The sequence below is a fragment of the Carettochelys insculpta genome, chromosome 15, assembly GCF_033958435.1.
Source record: "Carettochelys insculpta isolate YL-2023 chromosome 15, ASM3395843v1, whole genome shotgun sequence".
Classification (NCBI taxonomy): Eukaryota; Metazoa; Chordata; order Testudines; family Carettochelyidae; genus Carettochelys; species Carettochelys insculpta.
The window spans coordinates 2727810-2748921 of record NC_134151.1 but is presented as its reverse complement, the minus strand read 5'-3'; the positions used below and the strand labels follow the sequence as shown (position 1 = coordinate 2748921).

The window sequence follows — 21112 nt, the reverse complement described above, 5'->3', positions numbered from 1 at the left end:
ACAGGGCTGCAGTTCCATTAGCGCAGCCTGTTCTCGGCGGCCTCCGAGTTCTGAAGTCAAAGGGGACGTGGAGATATGATTTTCAAAGCAACTCAGTGACTGAGCAGCCCAAATCCACCGAAAGCCAGTGGGGCTTGTGCTCCTATGTTGCTTCTGAAAGCCTTATCCCCAGAGGAGCGATGACCGTTCCCTCCTCCTGCTGCTCATCACCAAGGGCCTGATCCACTTGCTGCTGAAGGCACGAGGACTTCCCATTCCCTAGGAGCGAGCGAGGCCCTTCGGGTGAGCTCCCTTCACGCGGAGAAGGGATGGAACATTGGCAGCCAGAGAGTTCCATGGCCGCCAGGTGCCCCCTGGGGTGATAGGAGCTGGGTAACCATCTGCAGCAGTGCGGGACTTTGGCTGGATGGCCCAAGAACCCCCCGTGCTTTACGGGAAATGAGTTATGAATATAAATACGCAGAACTCAGAGACGCTTTGGAGCAAACACCTCCGGTAATGTTTGTGATGGTGCAATCGGCCGGTTCTGCGAAGCCAACTTTTGTGCATGTATCGTTTTTGCAGCTGAAGCCCTTTGACAGCTCGGTTCTGCTCTCTCTTCACGAGCCAGATTCTCACCATAGGGCAGCCACACCTCCTGTTGAGGTCTTCAGAGACGAACATCTGGAATACGTATATGTAGATAACACTTATAACTTCACCTACAAAAAGGATACAGGCACAAAAATCAGCTTCACAGATCCAGCAGATTATCCCATCACAAACGAGAGGTTACAAAATGCATTTTGTCCAAAGCATCTCCGAATTCTGCATATTTATATTCATAACCCATCTGCCATAAAGCACGGGGGGTGTCCATCACATCCCTTCCCCTTTATGGAAAAATCCTAAAGCATTTAACAGGGATGGAAGCCCAGCAGGGTGCTACTGAAACAACTCAAAGCAACCTCCTGAACTGGAAGGTGAAGCAGATCGCTGCTGCAAAATCGCATCCCATGAAAGCCTACAGAAATGCGCCCTGGAAAGGGTGGAAGCTGGCCTCTCACCCATCTGCCCAATCTAGAAGAACTCAAGCGTCCATCTGAACACACGCTGTCAACTTTGCTGACCATCAAACAAGCCCAGGACTCACATGGCTGCAGCAGGGGAAGGAGAATACAAGAGAAGGACTGGTGAAAGCTCTGCATTAGCAGACAAAGCTGCAGCAGGAAAGTGAAGGGTTTATTTCCCTGTCTGTGAGCTGCCTATGGTTTGAGTTCTACATAACAGAGAGAAAACCACTTTGAAGTGAACGTCAGCTTAAAAGTCAGAATTCTGGAGTGAGGATTTTCCTTTAGACAGTTCAACTGGTAAATTACTCTGTGTGTTTTTCTCCCCGAGAACGACAACTTTAAGCTGACGAACCGTTCTGAATAAAAATCCCTCTTAATGATCCCACTTTCCAGATGATCTGTGCCTGTTCCCACAGCAGACCACACAATAACAATGCTCTGCCTCTGCTCAGACTTCTTCCTGTGGGACGAGAATCTGTCTGCCACAATCTTCTCTAGCTTCACCTGCCTCTACCCTCCTCTCCCGGTTGATGATTTATCTCCTAGGAATATTAGTTTGCTGACAGAGAATTGGTGCTTTATTATTTTCTTGAGGGGCAAGGTTTAATCTGTTGGAGCTCACATGTCACATGCCAAAATCATACTCGCCACTGCTCATCGGGCTTTATACACGCCTATCATAATTAATCTTAAAAGAAATACTGGTGCAACCACTGTTGTATTCCTGCGTCCAGGTCTGGTGTCTGTAGTTCATGTGGAACGTTGCCCAGCTGGAGAGGGGTCAGAGAAGGTCCATGCACACCTATTAGCTGAACAAAGAGATGGTTCTGGGGACTTGCTCAGAGTCTGTTAGTACTGACGTGGGGAACAAATACTGCATAACGTGCTCGTCCATTGAGCAGGGGAAGGTTGAGCAGCAGCCAGGGGTCGAAGCCAGACACTGTCAGACTAGCAATAAAACACACATTTTTAACAGGAAGGATAATTAACCACTGGGACAATTTACCAAGGGGCATGGAAGATGCACCATCAGTGGCAATTTTTTCACTCAAGAGTGGGTGTGTTTCTAAAAGATCTGCCCGAGGGATTGTTCTGGGGAGGTTTTATGGCCTGCGTTATGAAGGGATCTGCTCTGTGATCACTGGAGGGGTGCCTCTAATTTTTTCCATCCATGGGCAGAATAAATTTTGTTACACGCACCCAGGTGTGTGGGGATGTGCACCACCAGTAGAAATACCTGCTGCCAGCTGTGGGTGCTCTGCTAATCAGCTGGGCAGCACCTGAACCTCAGCTTACCGGGACCACTGGATCACAGCGATCCCTTCTGGCTTCAGGAACGTGGTGCGTGGAGACGCTCGGATAAGCGGCACCGATCTCCTTAGTGGGTCCACCTCCCTTTCAGCCATTGGCCGTCGCTTTTCCCTGGGGGCTGCAGACAGGAACTGCCGCGCTGAGCTGTGGGTCACTGTGCCGTGGAAAAAGGCGCCAGCCCTGGCATTGGGAAAGGGATTTGAAGTTTCTTATCTTCACAAGCTTCATCAGTGTGGACTGCGAGGAGACGGACTGAGCTTGGCTGCTGCTCCAGAGCTGAGCACCCTGGGCGTTATCCGGAAGGGTGCTGGCATGAGATTGCCTGCCCGCCCGCCCCCAGAGAGCATCCCGGCAGAGAGGCACGTCTCTCCAGGCCAGGCAGGGAGCAGCAGCCCTACAGAACCCTTCAGAGGGCACAGCCCCACACACGGCCTGTGTGAAGGGAGGAGAAAGGTCATCATAATCCACAGCACTTCTCCAGCTCGGTAGGAGGCACAGCCCTTTGCCCACAGGGCTGCAGACTCGCCGTGCTCCGCAGGTGCCTGCGGCTTTGCTGTCCTTGCTTCACAGGCCGAGGAACTGGGGGCAGGAGGGAGCTGGAGAATCACTTGCCCACGCCCCATGTTTTCACAGGGCCTCTGTGGGTGAGGCACAAAACTGCAGGGGGTCACTTAGGATCTTCTGGGAGGTTTTGCAAGACGTTAAACCCAAGGCCTGGCTCAAATCTAACGACTTATGGTGCCTCCCTAACTTCCCATTGAGTAAATTGCTCTTCATTTCCTGCCCCTGCACCGTCACCATGCAGGCTGCTTGCTCCAGCCCAGAGGTGGCTGCAATTCCAAGGGGAGCCAGCAGTCCCTGCCTGCCTGTGCAGTCTGCAGAGCGACCCAACGCTGTCCAAAGCGCTGGCCTGGGTCCACTAACTTCTGAGGCTCAACACTTGCTAGCCAGGAAATGCCGCTTGTCTGTCGTCCCCAACCTGCCTGACTGGGGCCCTTCCCCACCAGCAGCAGCCCCATCAGGGCTGCATGAATGACTGTGTAAGCCAGAAGGGGGTGGGATGACAGCTCCCCTTCCCCTGTGCTGATCCTCAGAGCATAAGAGCCTATTACAGCCTCAGCCAAGAGTTCTGTAACTGTTCTGGTTTTACCAGAGTCGCCCGTTCAAGCCCAGCTGCTACCGCAGCCACCACAATCGCGTCCTTTGGGCTGCATTCTCCTGGTAACGTGCGACATCCCCCCCGAGCACCACAGGGCTGGGGAGCTACCGGCACACGCTCAGCAGGGCCGGATCCACTTGACATGTGGAGGCCCATCACTGGCTGATCACAGGGGGTGGCTCACGATCCAGTGGCCCTTTGCCAGAGGCCTCACCTGTGGGCGAATGAGCCCGGGAGTTGGGACTAGCAGTGGCTTCCCCACCGGGGCTGAAGTTGAGACACGCCAGGGAAGCCGGACAAGAGGATCTTGCTGTGTTTGCTTTCCAGCCACACCTGTTTCGTGGCCTTTTCCAGGGCTGCAGCCAGACACTGGTCACCTGCAGACCCAGAGTCTGGGCTGGACGGGAGCTCACCAAGGCACAGGCAGGCGCTGCAGACCCCCAAGCACTAAAGCCGCATCACCGGGGACAAGCCTTGTCCTGTGCTCCCGCCAGGGCTCTCCCCAGCACCACACTCCTGGGAGCAGGGCCTGGCTCTCGCAGCCAGCGTGATGCAGGGGATGGGCGGCAGCAGAATTCCTGCACACCCTGGCGTGGCAGGTTCACCACCAGCGTTCCCCGTAAGCTGAGCACTTGGGCAGCCACCCAGCTGACCTGCAGAGCGCCCACGGCTGGCAGCGTGTCTACTGGTGGTGCCCAGCAGCCGCCTTAGGATCCACTCCACACCGTGGACTTGGCAGAGCAAGGGCCACGCCCTCCCCGCCACATTCGGTCAGGAGCCCAGCACCCCTTCACAGCATGACAATTTTGCAAGGGTGACGGGGGACTGACTCCCTCACGGGCGGTTTGGAAAGCAAGAGGGCGAGCGTTTCAAAGAGCCGTCCATGCCCCAGAGAAAGGACACTTCTGCAGCTGTGCTAGGTGAGCGGTGGGGCTATGATCCCATCTGGCCTGTGACTCTTGGCGCTGCAAATTTAGCTGTGCCCAGGCCGGAGTGCGGGTTCTGCATTTGCTCTGCCCCACGTGGCTATCGCCTGGTTGCACTCAGACTCTGGCTGCACTCAGACTGTTCAGTGCATGCAGCGGCCCCGAGTGCAGCACCAGACATGGAGAAATTAGAGGGGGTCCAGAAAAGAGCGACAAGAATGATTAAAGGGCTAGAGAATGTGACCTATGAAGAAAGGTTGAAAGAATGGGACTTGTTTAGTTTGGAAAAGAGAAGACTGAGGGGGGACATGGTAGCGGTTTTCAGGTGTCATAAGGAGGAGGGAGAAAACTTGTTCTTCTTGGCCTCTGAGGACAGGACAAGAAGCAATGGGCAGCAAGGGAGGTTTCGGCTGGATAGCAGGAAAAAGTTCCTAACTGTCAGGGTGGTCATGCACTGAAATAAATCGCCAAGGGAGGTTGTGGAATCTCCATCGCTGGAGATATTTAAGAACAGGTTAGACAGATGTCTATCAGGGATGGTTTAGATAGTACTTGGCCCTGCCATTGGGGCAGGGGGCTGGACTCGATGGCCTCTCAAGGTCCCTTCCAGTCCTAGTGTTCTATGATTCTATGATAAAAGAAACAGAGCCCAGAACTCAGGCCTGCACCAGATGAACAGAGGCAGGTCCACCACAGGTCACCTTACAACGCACCGAGGTGCGACCTTTCAGCCAGCCGCTGCTAAAGACAGCTGGATTTTGGAGTCAGAGCTTCCCCGTTGGTTGCATGTTTCTTAAACCTTGTGGAGGTGCTGCCTGAATCCCTCCCATCCGCCTGCAGAGGGATCTAACGATTCAAGCGGCAAGGCTGGGGAATGGGTTCTTAGCACTCCTGCAGCACCTCCTCTCCTGCCCCCTAGCACATGGCATCGACAGGCCTCAATGCAGCTGTCAGAGCAGCATGACCATTCCCCAGCGTAAAGGGGAAACTGAGGCACAGAGCTGGCTTGCCCCAGGGCACCCCAGTAATGACACAGCAGAGCTGGGAGTGAAATGGACACGCGCCCTGCCCCTGAGAGAGGAGCTGTGCGCTAGCAGAGCCTTGGCTCCACTGACAACGGAGCTAGTGATCAGAGTGTTCTTTCTTCCTTCCAGCCAGTGCAGCCAGGCTGGCAGCTCTCCCATGGGAGAAGAGGAAGGGAGAGATGCTGGCAGTCAGCGAAGGGTCACATCGGCCACAAGGCAGCTTGCTACAGCGAAGGAAGCTGGATCCTCATTCCTCCCTTACACCTGTTTTACCTGGTGCGACTCCCCCGACGTCACTGGTGTGACTTCTGAGCTATGCCAGTGTGAGCAGGAGGCAGCTCCGGCCTCTTGTGCTTGTGAAAGGGCAGGCTGAAATTGACCAGGATGTACAAGTGGGTGGCTCAGAGCTGTCTGAGCAGAGGGACAGACACGGAAAGTGAATCCTCCCCGAAGGGATCCCGGCAGGTAAAGCTGCAAAAGGAATCCTGTTTGAGGCCCTGTGGGTTTCACTTGGCTTCCCAGGGGCTTGGGGCGCATACAACTCTAACAGTGACCCTGTTTGCAGGTTTCAGGATCCTTCAAACCCCGCAGGGCAAAGGCAATTCTCCAAACGAACCAGGGAAGTTTCATTACGGCCTGTGCCTCGCACATGAACTTGCAACCTTCTGCAGGCATTCACCAGGACGAGGGCCGGGTCTGGCCTAGGGATCTGCCCCGTCTCCAACTGGCACAAGAGTCTCCCCAACAGCAGCCAGTCACCCTAAAACAGCCTTGAAAAATCTCTCTCCAGGGTAGAACGAACTCGGGTGATGTGCACTCAGCGTTGTGAGTGCCCTCTAGTGGCAGTCCTGATTACTGATCCTGATGAATGAATGTACACACCACGCACGTCACGGATAGGGGCCCTAAAGTTACAACTTAAAAATAAATGACGTATAATGAGGAATTTTCCCCCATAAGAAATAATGTAACTAGAGGCAGGGCAGGGACTGTGAGAGCATAAATTTAAACCCTTTCCGTACCTACGTGACCCTTTAAACCCTTTCCGTACCTCTCACTTACCGTATCAGCAAGGACCTCCCTTAAGGGTTGGTCTGTGCTGAAAGGACATGTGTTTTGCAGCTGTTGCTGTGCCTAACCTTATTTGAACCCAAAAGCAATTGAAAGTTGTCCATTCGGTTTGAAATAACTCAAACTAAAGGGTCTGGAGGCTATTTAATCTCCTCTTGGTTTCAAAGTATGTGAATTCCTGTAAGTAATGGAATGGAATTAATAAGCGTTCCTAGAAATAACGTAAAATCTTTCTAAAGCACATCCCTTTCCTCTCCAGTGGCCTAAGAGCAGGGGGTGAAACTCAGCCCGAACTCCATTGTCATTCAAATGCTCCTTGATTGGCTTGGACTCACTTTCCCAGTCTCCCTCATCACTCAGGTACAGTTTAAAGTAATTATCCGAACCCAAAATATATTTTAAAGCAATTCCATCCTACCTGCAGTCTGAGACCGAGGAGAGTTGCAGAGGATGCTGGGAAGGCAGGCTAATTTTCTGGTTTCTGAACAACGTAAAAACTTAAGTGTGAGGAATTTTTACATGTTTCAGGGGTGTAAGTGTGAAGCAACACACATCGGAGCAGTGTACACGGAGCACTGACTGTAGTGGGCCTCGGGAAACTATCTTCATGCAGCAGAAGTTCCCATACGTACCTTGTGACGCTAGCGCACACACACAGTGTCACTTGCAAAATGTGGCTAAACTATCACGCGACCCAAACCCGTTTCACACCTGACTCATCGAGCTCAAACTCCCGCAGTTTTCATTCCCGGGGGCTGCATGGAGCCATACGCAGAAGCAGCTCAGCTCCCCTTCATCAGGGCACGACCAATTGGCTGGTGGCTGTTCAGTGGGAAGAAGGTGCTGGCACTGATCCGGCTCACCCTGTCCCAGTCCTGGGCGCACACAAAGGGTTTCCCCTCCTGGAGTCTCAATTCAGTACCTACCAGCCCTGCTAAGTATTATTATTGGTTCTGTCACAGACCTCAGGCAGGCGACTCAGCACCTCTGTGCCTCAGTGTACCCACCTATGAAAAACATGGGGAGCGTAACAATGACTTACCTCAACGGGCGACAGGCACGTTACCTGATTCACACTGCTTAAGTGCTTTGAGATCCCAGAGAAATAGAAGGTTTTAATTATTTGCAATGTTAATGAAAATAACAGACACTGAAATGCAATAAACGAACAGCTGGTGCTTTTTAGCCATGGATCCCAAAACCTTTTACACAGCACAATTAATCTTACTTCGCAGATGGGAAAACTGAGGCACAGTGATCCTCAGGACAGAGCTGGAAACTGAGCCCAGATTGCCTGTCTCTGGATCGGAGAGGCCAGCCCAAAGCCATCAGTAGCATCAACCCAGGTAGACCAGAAATCTGTGCAACTTAAGCACCTGCTGTGTCCATATCACGTCTTACACATGGCTGTGGCAAGAACTAATACAAAAGGAGCCATTTCTCCACACCACAGTCCATCTGCATATTTAACATACGTAAAATCCAGCACATGTCCCATACACATGAGATGCAGGAGCCCTTTCCACACGGAAAATCTTACCCACGCCTCTGGGAAACGGAACGCCCCCGCCCAGCCCACTGGCAGAGTTGAATTTCCAGGGGGAAATCATGAGGACCACATTCATTTCCTCCATGTGGAGTCACGTCCTCAGTGATAATTCCTGAGGGAGCCCAATGCTCTGAAATATGCAGATACTAAACGGGGCCTCACGGCTGCCCTGCTAGGTTAGCCTCTTGCTCTCCCAGCCGCCTCCTAATGGCCACAGGCTTCCCCCTTGCCAGGTTCTCTCCCTCATCACCTATATCAATGGGACCTTTGCTGCTTGATGTATGGGGCCAGGATCAGGCTCCTGGTGTCCTACTCCCGACCCCAGGACCTACCCTCCCGTTGCAGGGGAAAGGGGCCACAACCTTTATCTTCAGCTGCTGGGCTGTCCAATCTACTCGGCACCTGTGGCTTTAAGGAAGAGGGGATCGTGGTAGAGGCACAGCAGCTCCGAGCATGTCAGAGCTCTGTGGTTTGTGGGACGGCGCCTGCCCATCCCTCAGCTGCCAGCCTCCCAGCCAGGCCTGTGGCATGCTCCCTGGGAGGGCCTGAGAGCCAGCTGGTGCTGGCATTAACCTCCAGCCACCGTGGCCTTTCTCGGCTGTTTATTTCTGGACCTGAGCAACGCTCCAGCCCCTCTGGGCCCCACGGGAGCACATCTCTGTCCACCTTCCCTTCCTGATTTCTCCCCCCGCTGCCATTACTTCCCTCAAGGGGCCTGTGCTGGGTGTGGGTGAGCAGAAAGGCCATAGGGTCACCCAGTACTTGGACAGCAGAGCTGGGAGTGGAACAGACATGGACAGTGGAGAGTTTATGGAATCGGGTGACCATATCAGGCCAGGAAGGAGCAGCCTGCCCTTAAAAAAAAATCATCCCCGAGACACAATTCTAACTTAACCAGAGCTGCACCCACATAAAAATGCCGCCTCCGTACCCCACGGCTCTCTGCCCCCTCCATGGCGCTGCACCTGCGGCTGCTCGCTTCCATGCGTCCCATGGTGGATGGGGAAAGACTCTTCCTCCCTCCCGCCAGGCTCTGATTGCTCACCCAGCCAAGTCCCCTCTCCCACCTGCCTGCATTCCAGACTCACACAGAACTGTGGAGTCAGTAAGGCCCAGAGCCCCAAAGGACAGGGCCCGAACATCAGTCAGACTCTGTCCCGAGGCTCCTAGCAGCTGGGCCTCTGCCTCTCTCTTGCTCAGGGAGCGCTTCCAGCACCTAGCTGGTAACACAGAATAACTCATCCCTGCTCCAGGCCTCAGATCCAGCTGTCCCTCCCGGGGACCACCTCCTGCCTCCGCTCTCACAGCCCAGCCGCCAGCAAGACCCTTCCTCCAGGCCCCCAGTGCCTCCGAGGCAAAGGGCCAGCCTGTGGGTGGGCCGTGTGCACAATGCTCATATCACAGCAAAGGCAACAGGGGCCGGGGCACAAGGGATCCCACATCCATCCCCAGCCACCCCCACAGCCCAATTTCTGCCAGGCAGGGAGTCTGGCTGAGTGACCGGCCTGGGACAGCCACCTGCACCCGGCATGCCGGCTGAGCCCTGCTCGAGGCGCCCGGCCAGGACTAGAGACCAGGCTGGCAGCACAGCTCGGCCAGAGGGGGCGTGGGTGCACCCTCCCTGTCTCGCCCGCAGCGCCAGCCGACCTGGCAGCACAGGAGCCACGTCGTGCCCGCCACAGGGAGGCCCTGGGAGAAGCGTGGAAGGAGCTGGACACGGCAGTGCCAGCTGGGAGCGGGTGTGAGAGGAGCAGGAAGAGCCCTGCAGTGACACGTGGGGCAGTCGCACGCCCCGCCCACTCTCGAGCGCGGATGACGGGGCCTCCAGCATGTGGGGCCCTCGCGGTGTTCTGAGACGGCGGAAATTTTTCGCTCCGTGGCTCTCACGGCCATGTGGCGCCTGGGACGTGAACACGGTGGGTCGCCCCGCGGCTTCCCCCACGAACGCACGTGCTTCTCTCTGCCCTCCCGGCTCCCCGGGCCTCCAGCACGCTGAGGACAGATGGTCTTCGCTGTAGAGCCAACTCGGCGGGGGGTAACCGGGTTTGCTAGCCTGGTGCGAGCGGACGTAACCCACACCTAAGTGAAACCCACTCACTGCCCCCTCAGCTGGCATGGAGACCACTGAGAGAGAGGAGTGTCCCCCGGACATCCTCAGCTGAGAGCCAGCTGGAGGACACCGTCGGCTCCTCCCCCGCCAGGGGAGGGGGATTTAACCAGACGCTAAGCCGGGAAAGCGCGGGAACGCAGACGAAGAGGAGCATGGGAGTGGACGTATTGGCTGGATTTACACTGGCAGTCCCAGCTACACTGCACGGCACCGTTTTTCAGTAGCATAGGGCGCAATCACAAAACACCAGCACAGGAAGGGACCTCGGGAAAGCTCATCAGTGCAGTCCCAGCCCTCGTGGCAGGGCCAGGCACCATCTGGAGAGATGTTTATTGAACAACATTTGGGCTCTCCCTGCTGGCTGCACAACGCCCCTCAGACGAGACAAGAGGCTGAACCCAGGGTGGGCAGCTGGGGTGAGAAGTGGGAGGTCCCGCAGCCAGCGGGGAGGAGAGAGGAGGTGAGAACAGGTGCACAGTTGGAGACTAGGAAAGCGTATGGAGCAGTGTGTTGACCGAGAGAAGCCCAGAGGGACCTGGCCACCGGCTCGCAATAACAATGCCCTACAGACTTCGGCAGCATCTGTGAAAGGCCACATGGGCTATGGGTGTATGCCAGTAACCCGGCTCCGCTCAAGCTGTGTGCAACAGTCACACGGTGAGGGAGCAAGTGCCTGACCGAGCCGCATCAGCGCAGGTCCGTGCAAAGCAGAAGCCACATGCATGTCCAGCAGGGCACGACAGCCATGATTCAGACCTGGAAGCAGCTTTACACCCCTGGCTTCCATGAGGTTGCTCCTGGTTTGCAGCCACTCAGCTGCCCCTGACGTCTGAGGAGGAGAAGATGCCCTAGGATAATCCAGAGAATCTGAGCAAGCAACCCCAGTCCAGCGCTAGCACTGGGGAATGCTGGTCCCGCTGTGATCTCTGGAAACCACAACAATCCCAGGCCATGGTGCCATGCCGCGTATCCCACAACGAGCAGACAGACCGCAGAGGGTCCCCAGTGCCACCATATCACCACTAAACCATTGTCCCAGACCAGCGGCAGCAGCTGACCATAACCAGTGCAAATACTCTGACTGGTAAAAGCTGCCTCCGTCCTCTTGGGTACAGCATGTCCTTCCTTCTGCAAGTGCCTCTGAAGCGGCCTCCCTCCGGACGCCAGGCACAGCACAAGCTCGTCTCCAGCTTCATTTCTTCCCCATCACTTCCCAAGTCTGCTGGCTTGGAGACTTAGACCCCGAGGCTGCGATTAGACCCTCTGCAAGTGTCCCACGCAGACTGGACTGCAGAACCCGGGCCGAGGTTTGGATGGAGCTCCTGCACAGCTGGCCTCTTCGCCAGAGCTCCTGCGGCCCAGCTCCAAACCTCGAGCTGAACCGTCATGTCAGAAACCTGGGAAGAGCCAGGCTGCGAGGAAGAGGTGACAGGTATTGGTTGGCCTGACTTACCTTGGAAAACACTGACCCTGGGCTGCTGGTGAAATAACGGCTGTTATCTCACCCTCCTTCTCTAATGCGCTGGGACTGAGAGGGCTACAGCCCTACTGCCCACTCACTGGGGGACAGAGAATATCAGGCCACTCTGTCCCTCTTCTGCAAATCACACGAGGGACGGACGCAACCGACAGGCCAGGAAAATACCAGTGCACAAGAGAAAACCCCGTGAACTGCGGCTCTCAGGCTCAAACCTTCGCTCCACCTGCCCAAAGCAAACAGCGTGCAGAGGCCAGGGGTCAGATTCACAGCTGGGTAAATCCAGAGCAATTCAGTTTAGTGGTGTGAAATGACACCCTGGAAGGGAGAGCAGAGTCACAGGCACGTCTGCACTCCCGCCCCACTGTTGACACTGCAGGTGCAGACTCAGAGGTCCCCCGCTTCCCAATACAGTTCTGCAGTCTACTCTCACGCACTTGGGTGAGCTCTGCTACCCACACAGCCTCTCAGACCCAATGGCAGGGCAAAGAAGACAGCCCCAGCTGAACCTAATTCTCATCATCAGGGGTTTAGTCCTTGCTATGACCTTGACTACTTACTACATTGGCTGGTTTCCCTCCATTCAGCCTGACCTCTAAGGCTGGGTTTTGCTAAGCAGACTAAGGGATTTAGGTGTCCAAGTCCATAGAATTTGAATAGAAACTGGCTACCCAATTCCTTAGGATTTCCCACATGGGTAAGTGCCTCTCCTGCACCACAGTTGAGCTGGGCAATAACTCATAAAACTGTCCTGGCTCTCAACCATAGAATTTTTTACTCCAGAAAAAGAAACAACCCAAACAACTTTAAAACCTTGAGCCAATGACCAGCCTCTGACACAGATGAGTCAAATATACTCTAAGCTAAACAACAACAGTAATGCGCACTTCTGTAGCATCTAACATTTGGGGAGCTCTAAGCATTTTGCAAACATTTAGTTAGGCCTCCCAGCAATGGCTATGCCTATTTTACAGGTTGGCAGACTGAGAGACAGAGCCGGTCGGTGGCTGAGCCAGCATCACCCAGTTACTCAAGGGTAGTCAGCAGCATCAAAACCCAGCACATGCAATTCCCAAGCTCCCAACCTGCTCCCCGCCCCCCACCGAAATACAACATATTATGTGCCAGGACTTTCACGCTGGGAAGTTTCTGCTAAATACCAAATGATTATTGCAGACCAAATTAAAAACTAAAACAGTCCAGGAAACTGACATAGAAACTGACAGTGTTCCACAGTATGAACTCCGTCCCTGTCATTTTTATTCATCTTTATCTGGTTTGGCACAGGTTCTCCAGCAGGCTCGAGTCAAAATAATGGTAGTGGAAGAAACTGGGGATCATGTGGGGGTGGGCCCCTGCTCACACACAACCCTGCTCCAAACACTGCACACACGCACACACACTCTCTCTCTCACTCTCTCTCGCTCTCTCAGCCTCCTGCCGCCTACGGGATAAAAATCTCTCTTCAGCTAAATATTATCTGTTGTCCCATTTTCCTCCCGTGGTCCATCCCCACTCACGTGACTCTGAGTCTTGTTACAACAGCTAGCAAAAGTAGTGAATTTGCTTTGCCGTTTCTAAGCGGGTCCAGAGGTGACCTCTCTGTGCACCAGTGGCTGCAGGGGATACACCCAGTACAGTTTCATTTGGGATTCTGCTTCTGCGCCTTGCCACGGATCGTGAGGGCAGATCGTCTCCCCCATTTCCTGTATCTCAGAGGCCACAGCACACCACCCAGCCAGCAGCCACACGCTGAACCAAACCACCAGAGCACTGCAGCTGGCAGGAGCCTAACAATGACTTGCCTTAGGCAGTGACTAGATGGGCCCAAGGTGTCAGACGTCAGAACACAAATCAATCAACTTGTGTCACACGCAGATCTACCCACCTCTGCCTCAACCACAAGATCTCCGCTTTCCGCCAGCCCTCTGAAAAGTTCCACTACCAAGTCACTTGGCTACTTAGGCCAACTCACGAAGAATACTTGCCTATTTCAGCTGCTGCAAAGTACAGCTCCCCATTCACACAGCCAGGCTTCTCCAATGCAGAGGACTATCCTGCAGCACTGCCGTCTGGTGGGCTCCCAAACACAATTCAAGGCATCAGTTGTGACTGACGAAGCCTTTTCTGGTTCAGATCCTGCCTAGGTGAGAACCTGCTCCCCTCAATGTCCTCCACCAGTAGCTGTTCGAACTGGGGCCTCCGGAGCCACCCCTCTGCAGCTGTTTTCGTCAGTGGGCTGGAGGCCAGAGAGTTCTGAGGGGAAGGCGCTTATCTCCGGAACTCACTTATTAGATTGTGGTGGTGCCAAAGTACCCTAGTCTCTGTTGATCTCCCGGGCACACTGCAAGGACTGTGTATTTACCCAGGACTTTCCGAACTAAGAGGAATCAGTCGAAGGACAAGTCTTTGTTTTCGACACTTTGTTGGTTTTTAAAATACCTCAACCTCGATTTTATCATTTCCTTCTAACAAAAGCGCACTTGCCACCTGGGACGGAACAGGCCACAAAGCCTGGGCTTTCTTCCACAGCAGGGCTGAGCTAAAATTCAGCACCTGAGCAAAAGTGCGAGTTGACACCATGTGCGAACGTGCCGTCTTCGCAAGGAGCAAATGCTTTCCGCAGCAAAGTGACCATTTTCTATTTGCAAAAGCTCAAGGCAAGAAGGAACCAGCTTTAGCTTCCCAGCAAACCCAAGGAAGTGTGATTATCTGAAGGTGGTGCAAAATAGCTTCAGACAGTTCTAATTAGCAGGGGAGGGAGCAGCAGCAGCGTCAGCTTCCCCTGCCTGGTTTATACCTGTTCTGGGGAGCAAGAGAGACTGTCAAGCCAGCACCTTTCCCCAGCATTATATTCAGTTCACTGTTTGTTTACGACGTGTTGACTGAATTACCCAAAGAAAAAGCAAAGAGCATTTCCTGCAAATTCTGCACCGACGGCTAGTGCTGCACTTTACATACTGATTTGGACGGGACCACAGTTATTCACTTCTGAGGGGTGCATTTGCCATTGTGCGTTCAAAACTTTGACCACCCACCTCCGACTACCACTAACAGGTGTGGCAAAGCCAACACCACATTCAGCAAACTGAGAAACGTCCCTCCCCACAAAAGTGATGGGCTATTTAGGGAGCCATCCTACAATCGTGCATTCAAACCTGTCCCGGCGTGAACAAGAATCCTGAACGGCTAACGCAAGCGAGATCAGGCGCCCTAGCTGTAAGGAACGCCGATCGCAGTAACAAATCCCAAGCCTGGATGTACTTCCTATGGAGCATAGTCCTTACTTCTGCAAACAGCTATATTTAGTCCCGCTATGCCCTGTACTAGACTTCCATAGCGCTTCCTGTCGAGGGTCTCAGTGAGCTCTACTAACCTGCTTTGTGAAGCAGGTTGGTATAAAAATTCCTGGAGGGAAACTGAGACAAAAGGGCACTAGATTGACCTCCTGTCAACACAGTTCCTCTGCAGAACACCAACGCAAGGCCTGGGGACTCAAGCTTGTTGAGAAAAGTCCTGAGCACACTCAGGGCCCGCTGAGGTCCTGGCGAGCAGCTGGTACGCTGTCCCTCTCAAGAAGTGCTGCGTGGCTTCCAGAATCAAGCTCTTAATCCCTAATGAAGAGCAGGGACCGCTGGACCCTGGCTGACCCCTGAGACTGGCCAGAGAGGAGAAGCAAGCAGCCACTTGAGCTCCCAGACCTTGTAGAAATGACACTGGAGCAAAGCTTTGGAGTCCATCTGCTTGCCAGTACAGGATGGCTCCCTAGCATCTCTTCTCCAGAGCTCTGCGCAGTCCAGCTTTCAACATCCCAAACAGTGGTGCACCTGCCACTTCCTTTAGTTATCACTCCATGGACCCTCAATCCCATCCTAATCCTGGAGCTCACAGGCCACCTCCATCTCCCTCTTTGGCTACGTCTACACGTGCAGCCAACATCGAAATAGCTTATTTCGATGTTGCGACATCGAAATAGGCTATTTCGATGAATAACGTCTACACGTCCTCCAGGGCCGGCAACGTCGATGTTCAACTTCGACGTTGCTCAGCCCAACATCGAAATAGGCGCAGCGAGGGAACGTCTACACGTCAAAGTAGCACACATCGAAATAGGGATGCCAGGCACAGCTGCAGACAGGGTCACAGGGCGGACTCAACAGCAAGCCGCTCCCTTAAAGGGCCCCTCCCAGACACAGTTGCACTAAACAACACAAGATACACAGAGCTGACAACTGGTTGCAGACCCTGTGCCTGCAGCATAGATCCCCAGCTGCTGCAGAAGCAGCCAGAAGCCCTGGGCTAAGGGCTGCTGCCCACGGTGACCATAGAGCCCCGCAGGGGCTGGAGAGAGAGCATCTCTCAACCCCCCAGCTGATGGCCGCCATGGAGGACCCAGCAATTTCGACGTTGCGGGACGCGGATCGTCTACACGGTCCCTACTTCGACGTTGAACGTCGAAGTAGGGCGCTATTCCTATCTCCTCATGAGGTTAGCAACTTCGACGTCTCGCCGCCTAACGTCGACATTAACTTCGAAATAGCGCCTGACGCGTGTAGATGCGACGGGCGCTATTTCGAAGTTGGTGCCGCTACTTCGAAGTAGCGTGCACATGTAGACGCAGCTTTTCACAGCAGGAAACAAGGCTTCATCCAACCCAGTTTTCTCCTCCAACACAAGGCATGCTGGGAGAAGACAAATCCTGGCCTGGCTGCCCAATACCCACACCCTCCAACAGCTGGGGGCATTGCAAATCAAAAGATCAGTCCTCTCTGGCATGTCACCCAACCTCCTGCTGTCATACTGGTCCACACGAGAGCTGAAGTCAGGGGATCATCACGCATCAAAATTTTAGTGTAATGAAGTTGCTGCTCAATTCTGTTGCCTAATAACCAACTGTCACAAAGGTGGTTATGTTATCACTGAGTATCCTTCTTTTGCAACCTGCCACACAGCTGTGATGGGACAGTTGCCCCAAACAATCTGCGGATTCTTGCAGTCAGGAGACCTTCTTCCGACAGTTGAAAATACAGAAGAAATAAATGCACTAGTGACAAGGCAGCGAGGTGGCCAGACTGCCAGCTCTTACCTAGTTAGCTACAACAGCCTATTCACCTTCCTTTAACCTCTGAGCCAGGGAGGCTCAGAACATTCTTAGCTGTCACCTGGGATTGCTTAGAACCTTGCAGGATTGTGGCTTTTCTTAAAGGACCAAAGTGTGCAACCTACTGGCTGTCGTGGTACCATCGGACTCCAGATGACAACCTCATGAAAATTTACCAGTCCCATTCATTGCAGATACATTTTTTACTTTATCACAGCAGTTTCACTAAACATTAGATGTTCATACTGGCCCATATACCTCCATCCATACATCAAATACAGTTCTCCTGATATTTGTGTTCTTAGCTCATTTTTCTTTGCTGCAATTTATGATGTGACAGGTTCCTCCTCGCTGTCCCAGCAATCACAACTGTAAACTTCTTGTGGTAATATCCAGAAAACAGACAGAGCCTGTTTTAACAGACTAGGATCATGTCCCTTCAATGGCCAAAGATTTGCCCCAGAAAGCCTCCTTTAAAAGAAAAACTATTAGATCTTCATTTCAGAGCTAAATATAACTAGCATGTCAAATAGCCTTTAATGGGAAAAAGGCCTATTAACCTGATGAGTGAGTGTCTATATAGGGAATCTGAATCACCTTGGGATAAGCACCCTGTATATTTATAATCCGTTGACCAAATTGGAACCTGTCTTAAGGAGAAATTCGCTGTGCGTTTCCCACTGCACCACAACGGAGAGTTCTCCCTGCTTCCTCCTGCGCTCTTGGTGGGATGGAGTCTGAGAAGTACAACCACGCTAAGGGCCAATTTTACATACTGCATGTTCATGTCCTACAGCTGGTCCAAATCATGCAATGCAACCACCAAAAATAAGGCCTCCATGAAATTTAAAAACCATGTTCCAGCTTTTCCAGATCACAATAACGAAATTCCAGATCAAGAAGTATAATAAACCAACACTTTCCTGTTGAACTGATTTGACGTCTTTACTTAAGCATGATGAAGTCTAAGATAGGAAGTCCTTACGCCGCACAGAACAAATCCCACTTGTTATTCTAAGAAAAACTACATACGGTGGAAGGAAAAGCTTCAGAAAATTACAAGGCCATTTTGACAGATGCAAAACTTTTCAATAGTTCTCCCACCTCCCTGCAAAGCAGCCTATTCCAAAACCCAAACATAGGTCAACAAACTACCTGCCTCTGTATTTACTGACATGGTGTCTACTATAGTAAGGCAATGCCTCAGATAGGACGTTGTGGCTACCCAGCTAATGGAGCCAGAACTTCACGCTATTCCAAGGGCTTTGATTCAGTAGACGGGCTGCAGCTAGCAATGAAAACAAAGAACAGAAAGAAAACAATATGAATAAAATATGAGACTTGATACCAAATGCTGTGGTGAGCTACAGGACTGGAGCACCATCCAGAGCACCAGCAGCATCCATTTCCCAAACCGTCTCTCAAATCAACACAAGCTGCTTGGGTATAGTTTGCAGTTGATTTGACTTGCTGCCACCCAGGAGCTTGTCCTGCAGCCATCCTGCAACCAAAGCCCGGAGTGTTACCTCCCTGGCCACCTGCCTGCTGTTACAGCCAGCCCAGAGGTGAGGGAGGCAGTCACCAGGGGTCGCCCCTGGGGTGCTCCAGCACAAGGAGTTTCCCAAGCTAGGTCATCCTCACACCGGCACGGTGCAGGCAGCACGAGGGCTCGTCCATGAAACCAGAGCCACCCAGCAAGTTCAGCTCCCCGCGGTCTGCCTGGCCCCCTGCAGGCTGGGCAAGCCGGGCGGCGCGGAGGTCAGGCTGCAGGGGGCAAGCCGGCGTTGTCTACACCAAGGGGGAGCCGCGCCGCACCGCGCCTCGCCCAAGGACCGAAGCACGACAAATCCCGCCGGGCCGGGCCGGGCCAGCCCCCGCAGCCGCAGCCTCCCCCAAACTTTCCCCGCCGCGGGGGCCCGGGCCGGGCCTGCAGCCGCCCGGGGGGTGTGGGGGGTCACTCACCGCAGTCGGCGCACAGGATCCGGCCCACGTCCTTCTTGAGGTTCTTGCCGCTGGTGTCCAGCGGGGCGAAGGAGGCCCGGAAGAGCAGCGGCTGCTCGGTGGGCTCCAGGAAGAAGATGTAGCGGCGGTTCCGCTTCACTTTGAGGCAGGGCGCGGGGGAGCCCACGCTGATGAGCTGCTCCCGCCGCAGCCCGCCGCTGTTGCGGGGCCACAGGTCCAGCACTTTGACCAGCACGGCGGGGGGCTCGCGGGTGCCATTGGCGGGCGCGGCGGCGGGGGGAGGCAGCGCCTGCACCTTGCCCTCCAGCACCACGGCCGCGGTGTACGCCTGCTCCTGCACCGACTTGAGGCTGGGGGCGTAGCAGGCCAGCGAGACCCCGAAGAGCAGCATGGAGACGCCGGGGCTCGGGTCGCGCCTCATGCCTGCGGCGGCTGCGGTCCGGGCTGCAGGGCTGCGGCGCGGCGGGGCGGGCGCTGCTGCTGCTGCGGGTGCGGGTGCGGCGGGCGCTGGCGCACGGAGCCTCCTGCGGGCGCGGCGCGGAGCAGCAGAGCGGCCGCCTCCGGCCAGGCCATTTGGGGGGCCGCCGCCTCGCCGCCGCCTCGGCAGGGGAAACGGAGGCGCTGGAGGACCGGAAGCGGCGTAAGCTCCGCGCCCGCCGGGGCGCACCGAGCCTGCCGCCCCCAGCGCCGGGGCCCGCGGGGGGATGCGCCCCGAGCTCTGCGCCGGGCAGCGCCCGGAACGCCCCCGGCGGGGCTCGGGGCCGCCGCCCCCCCGGGCCAGGTGAGTCCCCGCGGCGCGCCCCGCGGGTCCTGCCCCCGGCGCCCTTCGGGAGGGATGCCGGGGAGGCCGGGGCGCGGCGCCCCTGCGGGGGATCTCCGGGACTCCCCTCGCGGCCCCCTCCCCGGCGGGAGGTGCCGGGGACTCCCCGCCCCCTGGGGGGTGCAGCCCTCTGCGGCGCTGGGCGGGGAGCCGGCGGAGCGGCGCTGGCCACCCGCAGCCGATGCTCAGCTCAGGGCATCCCCGGGCGGCCGCCCCGCAAGGTGCCAGACTGCTGCGCGCTCGGCCCCCTCGCCCGCCCGCCCGCCTCCGGGCCGGGCCTGGAGCCCCCTCCCTGGGCGAGGCCGGGGGGGTGGGGGGTCCTCCCGCTGCGTTCACACTGGCGCTGCCCCAGGCCTGCCGGGCCCCGGGTTCCCGGTGCGCCTGGCGGGCTGCAAAGGGAGGGGGACAGAGCCGATCTGGGCAGCGGAGGGAGGGGTTCGCCGGGAGCGGGGTCCCCAGGGTGGGCGGAGGGAAAGGGAGAGCGGGCGGGCATTCCCATCCCATCGCATCGCACCCCACCCTCCCCGGCTCCGCGCTGCATCGCAGCCCCGGGCCCAGCACCAGCCGGCCCTCTCCGCCCGGCCAGCGGGGGAGTAGCCACGCGGGGAGCCCTGCGCCGCGCTGGGTCCCACGCAGCGGCTCCCTGGGCCTCCCCCGGAGCTGGCCTTTTTGCGCGTGACACCCCCCCCCCGTCCCGATCCCACGCAGGCGAAGGAACTAAAGTGGGCCAGGCTCAGATCAAAGCCAGGAGAAAATGGCTTCTTCCAAGTGGTGACCCCTGCGGTCTCCTTCACCCCGGCAGGATGGGACCCAGTCTTCCCCCCACCCGCTGCGGGGGGTGGCAGGAGGCAGCCAGGTCTTCTCAGAAATGTTGTTTGTTTCTCCAGCCTGGTGCTCCCTGGGCTGCAGCCCTTGTAATCCCAGGGGAATCCCTGGGAAAGGTCTCCGCGGCCCCTGCAGTTTCAGGACAGCGGGTTTGGGGGAAAGGCCCCTTCCGCCCTGGTGGGTGCCCATGGTGGTGGCACCTGACACCGGGAGGGAGCTAATCCCCTGCAACGTGGCCACTGCCTGCTTTGCTGCCATCTGGCTTTGACTTCAGGGGGACTGGGATTGGCCCCAGGCATGGGCACTGAGCTGGTCGTGCCATCAGTGCTCTTGGCGGTGATAGAACAGCACACACATTCAGGCTGGGGCACTGGCCCACTCAGCTGACACTCCCAAAGGAGAAGGCAGGCAAGACTTCACCACCAGACTCCCAAGATAGTTCTAAATAAATGTTGCTGATCAGTAAAGATGGTGGAATATGGACCTTTGGCTCCCCCAGCCCTCCATGTGTAAGGTTGTGGGTATCTGTATCTCCCAACCAAAAAAAAAAAACTGGGGGGAGGGAGTGGAGTTATCCGGAATGGGTGCAGTTAATAAATGCTTAAATTCATTCCCGTGCTTTGCCACCTTTCCCATGCAGCGTTGAAATCAGCATCATGTGTGGTACCCTTCTCCCTTGAAATTACCAGTTTCTTTTGATAGCACTGGAGTCCATTCAGATCGT

The 21112-nt window shown here is 55.4% G+C and overlaps 1 protein-coding gene across 1 annotated transcript in view; it reads right to left on the bottom strand.

Moving 5' to 3' along the window:
* NRG2 (neuregulin 2) overlaps positions 1-19182 on the bottom strand; it is a 234576-nt gene extending 215394 nt beyond the window's left edge. The window contains exon 1 of the mRNA XM_075009597.1: positions 18744-19182. Coding sequence (XP_074865698.1) covers positions 18744-19164 — 421 coding nt within the window. The 5' untranslated portion in view covers positions 19165-19182. The remainder of the gene's footprint in view (positions 1-18743) is intronic.
* Between the last annotated feature and the right edge of the window lie 1930 nt (positions 19183-21112).